The sequence below is a fragment of the Dipodomys ordii genome, unplaced genomic scaffold (assembly GCF_000151885.1).
Source record: "Dipodomys ordii isolate 6190 unplaced genomic scaffold, Dord_2.0 Scaffold12, whole genome shotgun sequence".
Classification (NCBI taxonomy): Eukaryota; Metazoa; Chordata; class Mammalia; order Rodentia; family Heteromyidae; genus Dipodomys; species Dipodomys ordii.
The window spans coordinates 25,202,742-25,213,663 of record NW_012267228.1 but is presented as its reverse complement, the minus strand read 5'-3'; the positions used below and the strand labels follow the sequence as shown (position 1 = coordinate 25,213,663).

The 10,922-nt window shown below is 41.2% G+C and overlaps 1 protein-coding gene across 3 annotated transcripts in view; it reads left to right on the top strand.

The window, feature by feature from the left end:
- Positions 1 to 4,514, top strand: part of Lrrc3b (leucine rich repeat containing 3B) — an 85,503-nt gene extending 80,989 nt beyond the window's left edge. For all 3 annotated transcript variants that reach the window (XM_013010422.1, XM_013010419.1, XM_013010421.1), the window contains one exon: positions 3,254 to 4,514. In XM_013010422.1, coding sequence (XP_012865876.1) covers positions 3,415 to 4,194 — 780 coding nt within the window. In that variant the 5' untranslated portion in view covers positions 3,254 to 3,414 and the 3' untranslated portion in view covers positions 4,195 to 4,514. The remainder of the gene's footprint in view (positions 1 to 3,253) is intronic.
- Positions 4,515 to 10,922: the final 6,408 nt, after the last annotated feature.

Below are 10,922 nucleotides of genomic sequence, written 5' to 3'. Positions count from 1 at the left end.
TCTCATTGTTGCAATGGGTCCACCTGGATCCCTATTTAAACGATTTGTTTTTCCCCTTCCCCTCCACAATTTATACCGACATCAATTACAGTGAAAACAGGAGTTATACTGTGGGGGAGGGACATACAAAGCAACAAAGAAATAATCTTATAATTGTGTTAGAAACAATCACATGAAAGAAAAAAAAATATTTGAGTACATATCTTAGGATTCATTTCCCTGACATCACCTTATCTGACCTTTTCTGCTTGACTCAGACATATACTAGATATTGCTTGATTCAACATCTTTGACTTTATGTCTAGACCATCTCCTGGACTTGTTTGGGTCAATTTTTGTTACTGAAGCAACAGGCATTTATTACTTATAGTTTTGAAAGCTAAGAAGTCCAACTTCAAGGTGGCTCCCAGAAGACTTGTAAGCACTTGTTCCCTGGGCCACGTTAGCCATCTTCTCCCTGTGTCTTCACATGATAGAAGGAGCAAGGCAGGGCCAGGTGCTAGTGGCTCATGCCTGTAATCCTAGATACTCAGGAGACTGGTTCAAAGTTGGCCTTTTCAGGAAAGACTATGAGTCCCTATCTCTAAAATAACCAGCAGAAATCCAGGCTAGAAGCACTGCTCAAATGGCAAAGCACCAGCCACAAACAAGTTTGAGGCCCTGAGTTCAAATGTGGTATAAATACATATGCACTAGATAGATAGGGAGAGAGGGGGGCATCTAGGAACTCCATTATTAGGGTGCTAATCCCAATAATGAGGGCTCTGCTTCTCCACACACGTTCACATTGAGGATTCAATTTCAATATATGAGTTTGTGAGAGACCACATATTCAGATCACACCACCTAAGGACTCTACTGCCCACATTCTACATCTCTTGTCACTTTATCAGGTCTAAGGTAAAGACCACGTCACAGTGACCTAGCAGTCTAGCCGATTGGAAGTTTTCTTGTTCTTTTAGCAAACTTTATAGAGAGAAGACCCAGTATTTAACTTGAGCATAATTTCTGTGGTGGAAGATAGACTCTGTATTTGTACTCCTAACAAGTTTCCTCAGCCGGGGCATCTATGACCTTCTTGGAGTCTATACTTGTGATGTTTGCCAAGTCTACCACATTGGCATATAAAATCAGTGGATACCAACTTCTATTACATCTCTATTTTAAAAAAAATTATTAGAATGTCACTTGAATAACTTATCCTCAAAGAACGGATAGCAAAGATCAAAGCTGATACACCAACGACTTTTAAATTGTTTACTGTCGTTTCTAGATGAGGCAGAAAGAAGCCCTTGTCCCCGCACATTTTACAGTATGAATTATTGAACACTTCTACATACTCATAAAAAAGAAAACAACTACTAACCATAATCTCAGGAGAAAGGTGAAGCATCTTCCAGAGGAGGTTCCCAAGCTTTTAGTAAGTTAGTAGGTAGCTGATTGCACAGACTTGGTTAATCAAGGTTCCTTGGTTGACAGAGGCTCTCATTATTCCTCCATTGTCCTGTCTGTTATGTCCTTCTCATGAGCTCCTCCCACCGACTCTTGCTTTGTATTTCTGCTTGTTTCTCAGAATAATGTCTCTTCTATACTGCTCTGATCGAGATACTTATTAGAGACCCCACCCAGGTGCCATACGATGCACTTTTGAAGGAAAAATGTGAGATGGACAGGACACTTCATTGCAAATGAATGAGGGATGACTTAGTAAGATTAGGGATCCTTCTTTAGCATTTTCTGGCATTTAAGGGATACAGTATTCCAAAAGCACATCCTCTCCATCCTGCTTGCTCTTAATCTCATTTTTTTCCATGATTAACAACCCAGTTCATTATGTTTTCAGCTCACATTAATCATCTCTTCTGTGAGTTGGGTAACATTTGGATCATTTCCCTCTGTATTTATCCATCTGGGATCTTCAGAAAAGATAAGTTTGCATAAAGTCATTTGTTGCTCACTGTATAGCAAGAGTGAATGCTTGCTTTGTTTCTCGGGTCCTGTAAGGAAAAGTTGAAATCAAGGATCCCTCTAGGCTGGAAAGAAGGATCAGGAATTAAGATGCACAACATAACAGCATCTGAGATCCTCCCAAAGCAATGCTCGTTGGATCTTATGTTCATAGAGGAGATGTGATGGAAAGAGAGCTGTGGGAGTAGTGAAAGAGTTAGGAGATGAATGAATCAGAAAGCAGATTTTCATCTGAGATCTGTCTATGTACCTACCAGCTGGTCAACCTTGGGCAAATCACCTAATATCTGCAGGATCATTCATCTCCTACATGAACTGGTTGATTGCAAAGATATGCCTTTCCACTCTGTATCAGAGGGTACTGGGAGGGTTAAATTATATTTGCATCTCTGCTCTCTGCCATTGCATACAATTTATCATTTTATTTATATCACTTATGTTTGTAATTGAGTGTAGTTAATTTCTATTATTTTCAATGCTTATAGTACTTGAAAAGGGGAAAACAGCTATTGGGGGAATTCTTAGAAGCTAGTATTTATTTCAGTACTAAAAAGAAAGTCTTACAGGTGAGTGTCATACTTGAAATTCTGCTGTACAGGGAATACATTGTTTAGAAAATGGAATCTTTTGAAAATTCAGTTAAGAGCATTCTCCCAGGTATAATGTAATCTCAAGAAGTCACAGGGAAGTGACAATCTGGGAAATTCTTGGTTATCTGTCCCCCAGAAACATTGTATGGTAAAGGTTGGAAAGCATTTGTTCATTTCTTAACTCAAGTTAAAGATCATTCTTCTTTAGGACCCGTATTCCAAACTGGGCATCCATTCAAATGCCAAGACAGACATTCCTGTCTATGGTCATTAACCATGAAGTCCTGGTATTATTTCTCATGGTTGCCCAAGTGCAGGGCTAAATTGCATTAATACATCTGCTATTGCAGGAAGGGTGAAAGATGTAATTAAATTTTATTGCCGTAGAATTTAGAAGGAGTTTAGGAGGGGAACAGCAGAGTCGAGAGAAATCGAGACTGTTGCCTTTAATTCCAGCCAAAAACAAGGTGACAAGAGTTTGGAAAGGTTGTCTTTTATTAACAGCCCTCTCCCTGGCACCTGGGGTTTGAGCAGGAGATTCCCATTCCACAGGCAACTCCCAGTGGCCTCGGTGGAAATTGCCTGCATAACGAACCTTCCTTCCCAACTAGCACACCAGATACCTGAGAGACTGTTTAATTGCAATGCATTTCCCTTTGCAAAAGAGCTAATTGCATCTGCTTCCCTTTCTGTAGGCTTCCAAGCAAAGACAAGAATAATGAAGAGACGCTTGTGTTAGCCACGACCTTTTAAAGCTCCACAAGAAGGAAATCGATGGTGTGGACAGAGCTGGAACCGTTGCCACACTAGTTGGAGTAAATGAGGAATGGACTTACGATTATGCTGACATTCCAGCATGAATCTGGTAGACCTGTGGTTAACCCGCTCCCTCTCCATGTGTCTCCTCCTACAAAGTTTTGTTCTTATGATACTGTGCTTTCATTCTGCCAGTATGTGTCCCAAGGGCTGTCTTTGTTCTTCCTCCGGAGGCTTAAATGTCACCTGTAGCAATGCAAACCTCAAGGAAATACCCAGAGATCTCCCTCCTGAAACAGTCTTACTGTATCTGGACTCCAATCAGATCACATCCATCCCCAATGAGATTTTTAAGGACCTCCATCAACTGAGAGTTCTCAACCTCTCCAAAAACGGCATCGAGTTCATCGACGAGCATGCCTTCAAAGGGGTCGCCGAAACCTTACAGACTCTGGACTTGTCTGACAACCGGATTCAGAGCGTGCACAAAAATGCCTTCAATAACCTGAAGGCCAGGGCCAGGATTGCCAACAACCCCTGGCATTGTGACTGTACTCTCCAGCAAGTGCTGAGGAGCATGGCGTCCAACCACGAGACGGCCCACAATGTGATCTGCAAGACGTCGGTGTTGGACGAGCACGCAGGAAGACCCTTCCTCAATGCTGCCAATGACGCCGACCTTTGTAACCTCCCTAAAAAGACTACGGATTATGCCATGCTGGTCACCATGTTCGGCTGGTTCACCATGGTGATCTCGTACGTGGTCTATTACGTGCGGCAAAACCAGGAGGATGCCCGGAGACACCTGGAATACTTGAAATCCCTGCCAAGCAGGCAAAAGAAAGCCGATGAGCCGGATGACATCAGCACGGTGGTGTAATGCCCACCCTGGCTGCGGTGGAGGAAGGGGGTAGTTGGCCAGCGCCAGGAAGAAGACGCGGTGTGCTGCGCCCATTCATTGTCAACATTTTGAAACTTTGTATTCCAGTTCCTTTCGAAATCGCATCACTGTTGAACTAACCGTTCACAAATGTTTAAACATAACTATTTTAGTTTAGGTGATCTATCTCCACCCACCCCCAACTTCCTCCCCCCCCCCCCCCACCTTAATTGTAACCCTCCCTTCCCAACACCCCCACCCCACCCCACCCCACCTCGGCGGTTATATTCCTGAGTAAGCTACTATTTGATTGTTAGTTAGTCCCATCTCACTATTTAATAATGAAATTTATTTTTTTAATTTCAAAACCAAATAAAAGCTTAACTTTGAACCATGGAAAATAGAGTGCCTTACTGGTCAAGAAAGCAGAACGAGATCTTTCCACAATGTGTCACGTCGATTAGATTAGCCTGTGAACCTAAACGGCTATGGGAACGCAAGGTGTATTATCTCTCTTGAGTAGGGGGAAGCTGTGGCTGAATTATTCATCTACCCAAGTGTCTGTCAGACTTCAAAATACCCAGCTGTCGCAATCCCAGGTGGTTGTAGAAGCGAGACATCCTGCAGGTGTTCTCCTTGGAATGCCTTTTGCATTTGCTCTTCAAAAATAGGTACATTAGGCTATGAGACCAAATGTTTACTGTGCTTCTACTCCATGCTAGACATGGTGGAAAAGAAAAGGATGACACATCTCTATCCTCAGGATTACCTCTGCTAGACAGGGATGTGTAGCTAATTTAGAAATAGCTGTGCCACAAAAGAAAGGCTTAACAGTCAGATTGGATTGCATGAAGTCACTGTGAAACATGGCTATTATTATTTTTATCTATAAACCCTCACTACCAGAAAAGGACGTGACTCTTATTCATGTGAGAGACTTATTGGGTATCTGAACTTGAATTTGAGCTATATCTTTCCGTTTCCAAGAAATGAGGTCTTCTTATTTGTAGGCCCACTGAGTTGGTTTATAGATGTGTACTTCACATATTAAGCAATGCCTGTAAGCCTAGCTTCTCAGGAGGCTGATATATGAGAATCGAGGTTCAAATCCAGGCAGGAAAGTTCATGAGACTCTTATTCCAATAAACTATCCCAAAAAGGCCAGAAGTGGCTCAACTGGTAGAGACCTAGACTTGAGAACAAAAAGCTCAGGCAGGGACACTGCCCAGGCCCTGAGTTCAAACCTGGGGTCCAACACACACACACACACACACACACAAATGCATCTGTATTAAATATACAGTACTGTGTGTTTTGAAAAGCATACATACCTGTGCAGCTACTGCATAATGAAGACATTGTGTCCTTGTCACTGGTCAGAGGTAGGGGAATGGAACAGGGAAATGATGAGCTTCTTTGTCTTAAAATGTTGTTATAGATAATCATTGAGATTTAAGTGGGATTTCATAAAGTGATGGTGTAGGCAAAAATAATAGAATCCCAGGATCCAAGGGATAAATGGGTAAAGAGGTCTGTGGGATGAAGGAGGTAAGGCGGACACCATATGGCACACATCTTCACTCCAGATGGAGGAACAATAATGATGCGTTTCGAGTATCATTTATGGAACACTTACCATGCACCAATTACTTTCTTTGGACTATTTTAACTAATCCTTACTCCTACCCTTGAGTTAGTCTTTTCAGGAAGACAAAGCATAGACACAGAGTTCTGTGACCCAGATCCTAAGAGAGAGATTTCCTAAGAGGTAAATTTAGTCATTTGAGTCAAGCACCAAGGGCTTCTGACCTAAAGCAATAGTATATTTAAAGGTTTGCTAGAGAGATCAGCCAATCCAAGAATATAGCAAGACAGAGAGCAAGGTGGCAACATACACATTCGAGGCTGCTGTGTTTTCACACCACCTTAGCCAATCTAAGAAGTGTTAGGTCTAGTCCAAGGAAACTCCCAGGCATGAAATTCTGGATATGGGGCCTAAAGATTCTGCATCCCAATGAGAAGTAAGCCCAACTGTTTGAGCTTGAAGAATGGATTTGAGTGCCTTCCAATGAAACTAGTGTTTTGCTGACGATTTAATGCCCCCTGGAGGACAACGTTATAATATATCTCTGTAAGAATTAACATTTCTAGGATGGTTAACTGAATTAAATACATGGTTGTTGTTTATTTATTTTGTTTTGTTTTGGTTTTGTCAGTCATGGGACCTGAACTCTGGACCTGGGCACTGTCCCTAAGCTCTTCAGCTCAAGGCTAGCGCTCTACCACTTGAGCACAGTGCCACTTCCAGCTTTTTCTGCTTGGGTGGTGCTAAGGAATGGAACCCAGGCCCTCATGCATGCAAGGCAAGCACTCTACCACTGACCCAGACCCTGTTTGTTTGTTTTCTCAAGAGACAGAAATCAAGCCTTTTAAAGACAACCACTTAATGATCAGATTGTGTTTATTTGAGTGCATGAATTGCATTCAACTTAGAAAATCTCTCCTGAATTAGACAATCTATTCCATGTCACTCCTTCCAAAACACTTTTTATGTCCTTACTCTGATGAGTTTATAGCTTAGTGTAGTAGCACACACCTGTAATCCCGGTATTTAGGAGGCCTAAGATAGATAAATTATAAATTCAAGACCAGCTTGGGCTCTATATCATGAATAAAAAATGGAGCTTGTTTTCTATTAGCCAATTGTTATTATTCAAGTTAAAGTATTATAAAGAAAAAAATCTCTTCAAGTTAGTAAGTATAAGCATATTCTTATTCAGATGTAAAAAAATTAAAGATTCGATATTATTTAGCTCTAAATCTCCACGCAGATGAAACTGAGAGATGTGTCATAATCCCCCTCTCTGAATTGTCTGTAGATTGTTAGCAGTGCCCTTGGTGCTTTGCAAAAGCAAACTTCATTTGGGTTGCTATGAACTGAGTATAAGCCATTGGCAAATAAAATCAAATAAACAAATAAATACAAAGACAGCATATTGAGTCTCTGTGTGATCAGATCTGAAAGGGAATGATTTGCCTCTAGGGATGGTGTCTCTCATTAGGCCAACAGTACCTGATGTCAGTGAGTGATAAGAGATGACTTCCACATATATATATGTTGAAAATCCCCAGTGTTTAAGCTCCAGGTTCCCATTTTGACACTGGCTTGCTTATTCTCTATTTCTTTTGTTGTCTGTGTATGTACTGGTAGTGGGGCTTGAACTCAGAGCCTCACCCTCTCCCAAGGTTGGTACTTTGTCACTTAAGCCATAGCTCCACTCCTGGCTTTTTACTAGTTAACTGGAGATAAGAGTCTCAAGGACTTTTCCACCTGGGCTGGCTTTGAACTGTCATCCTCAGATCTCAGACTCCTGTGAGTCTCAGACAGGTGTGAGCCCTCAGCTGCTTGCTTGCTTCTTAATTCTCCAAAGCTTTGCAGATGTTTATGTAAACGATGAGCTACTTGAAGGCTCCTGAAACTGTCATCTCACTATTTGAGCAAGCCTAACCTTATGCTTAAACCTTTTTTTAAATAGTGCCTTTCCTCAAACTGTTCCATTGGCAACATTCTCTTTTAAACTCAACCCTTTAAGTTAAAAAAAAAACTGCCTGGGAATTTTAGTCTCGTCTTTGATAGTGTGCTTATCTTTGAAGCAAAGCAAACCATAAAACATGCCGGCCCAACTGGAACATTTTTTTAAGAAAGTGATAAACATTTGCATAATGGGAGATTTCACTTTCAGTGCCGTTTTGGCAAATCAGAATGCACTGATAAACGAAGTCTGCCAGGTGTGCATTGTTCTGCTTTACATCCATCTCTGATGCCTGGCAATCATCCTTGTTCTGCCATCAACACACATTTAGGGCTGTCTGGGATGGAGATAAGTTTTCTATATTGACATAAGACTTTCACTTCAGACAGGAAGTTCTCTCATCTAGCTGGCAGCGTTGGAGAATGGAAAGATTCTGCTTCATTAAACCCTCAGGTTTTAGAAATAGGTGAGCTCTTAAAATGTCAGTGCTAAAAACTTCTAGGAAAGTGATCTCCCCCCACTTCTTTTACCGGTGCTAAAATGAAAACCCTTGAAGGCTTCGAGATTAGCACTTACCTCCCCATGTTCCTTTCCAGTGACTTTTCCAGGGCCCCAATCGCCTCCCCTGATAAATCATTCTCAAATCATAAAAAAAAAAAAACCAGAATACTAGAACTACCAGAACCATGTGTGTCATGAAAATGCCAATGTCTGTCCAAAAAGTTTCTCTGGGAATTCAAAAAGCAAGAGAGGTTCCTACATTACCACTTTGTCATCATAAAGAATATCCATGATTCTGAGAAAACAAAACCTTCTTATTCATTGAAGACAGAATGATGGGAGCTATATGTATATACACAAAGCTCCCAGATAGATGGTTATCATAGTCAATGTTCTTTCTGACCTGTCTTCCTCAGGGAGAGATGGAAGAAAGGATCTCAAGGAAGCTCCCTGCAGAGGGAATTGACTGTTCTTTGTTGAGTCAGAGACAGAAGAGTTCCTGTGCACGCTGACGGCAGGAGCAGAATGGGTGCCCTTGAATGGTGCCCTTCATCTGCAGGGCCAACTCAGACTGGCTTCCCAAAGTGGTATCATTGATTCATCCAGTTGACCTTGTCTGACCAAGAAAAGATAAACCAGAATCGAACTCAATAACTACACATTTACAAATGTTTTCCTGATGCTCTCCAAAATCCATTCAGGTAACTGAATGCAGGACAGTGAAGATCTACCTTTTTCATTCTGTATTAGCCCAACCTTATAAGATGGATAATTCAGATTGTAGCAGAAGATTTGGTGGGTCAGACACAATCAGGGCAACCCTCAAGATCTAAGGTGCTTTCCTTCCAACTCAGGAAACACATACTTTTAAGTCCAAGTCTCGTGGTTTCATGATTGGATGACAAAAAAAAAAAAGAAAAGAAAGCCATTAGTTTGTATGACTCTAGCATTAAAATAAACTAATGTAAATCATTTAAGAAGTACACATACAAATCAGCGACAGTGGTTCATGCCTATCATCCAAGATATTCAAGAGGCTAAGTTGGGAGGATCATGGTTCCAGGATACTTTACACAAAAAGTTCACAAGACATCATCTCAAACTATAGCTGATCAATTGGTGGATGACTGCTGTCCTATCTAGAGATGGAAATATAAGCAGGTAAGTGGTAGTCTAGGCCAGCCCAGACAGACTCCAGAGCAAAAAGGGCTAGAGTCATGGTGTAAGTGGTAGAAAGCCTACCTAGCGAGTGAAAAGCTTGACTTGAAACCTCAGGTGATCATTTCTCATTCTTATCACGGTAGCTGGCTTCTCAGAAAGCCCAGAAATTGGCAGGGTTTGGAGGGGGATGAAAGACTTTGAGAGAACACCAGCGTCTTTCAGATATTTTCTTTCAGAGGAAATGTAAAATGTATAAAGAAGCTGGTATTTATGAGCTACTATTCCCCACGTGCTATTTTTAAAATGGATTCAATAATCGTGCCATTAATTCAACAGATAGCTTATTAATCTTAGACCAGTCAGATTTGCAAATTAATTTCCACTCTATGAACATTTCTCTAAAAGAAAAACTAAAAGAAACCTTTAAAAATCTGAAAATAAAAAACCTACAAAGTTCTGGTCCCAAACTCGAAAGACCTGTGTATTTATTTAAGGCTTAATTTCTAAAGTCAGCATCAGAAAATGTCTATCACTTGGATGCTTGAATCCCTGCACAGAAGTAAAGTCCATACAAAACTTCTATTTTGAAACAGTGAGCAAATGCAGAGTGTATGTCTTCCTTAGAAGCATCCCAGCTCATGAAGTGGATCAACTCAATTGCTCTTAATGACAACTATATATATTTTCACATCGTTTGGGAAAAGCTTTAAATATATGTCTGCATGCTTCTTAAAGGCCATCAGGGGGAGGGAAAACAAGAGCCAGGGACTGGCATTTTTATCACTTTATCACTGATGAAACATCACTGCTTGTGTTAAAATAAGCCATAGAGCCAGCGGCTCATACCAGTAATCCCAGCTACTCAGGAGGTTCCGATCTGAGGATTACAGTTCAAAACCAGCCTGAGCAGGAAAGTCTATGAGACTCTACAACTAATCACCAAAAATCAAGAAGGGGAGCTATGCCTCCAGGAGTAGAGCCTTTCTCTTGAGCAAATAAGCTAAGGGATAGCACCTAGGCCCTGAATTCACATCCTATATTGGCACAAAATATATACGTATATACATACGTACATACATACATCATAAAATAAGTCCCAAAGACTTTCATGTCAAATAATCCCATTTTTCTCCAGTAACAGACATCATTTGCTTTGCCCAGTTCAAGGTTCCATTCCTCCTTCCCTGCTTCCTGTCAAGTACTCTTTACCATTTCTCCATTTCCCAAGCTGCCATGCAGTAGATGAGTCAGAACAGCCACTTGCAAGGTCTCACGCTTTGCCTGTGTCACATTGCCAGTTAATTTTGCATCATCTTGAGTTTATAAAAGCTTGTCTGAAGAGTCAGGAGAATAAGTGATGGTGGATAAGGAGACATTTATTTTAAGTGAGCTACCAAAGAACAAAGCCTGCTCCCCAGCTAGTTGTCAGGACCTGGTGTGTGAGGTCTACCAAGCTCTGTCTCTCTCCTCTTCATCTCCATCTTCGATGCCCAGCCCTGACTTCCATATGGACCCAAAGAAGGCTTTTGGTCA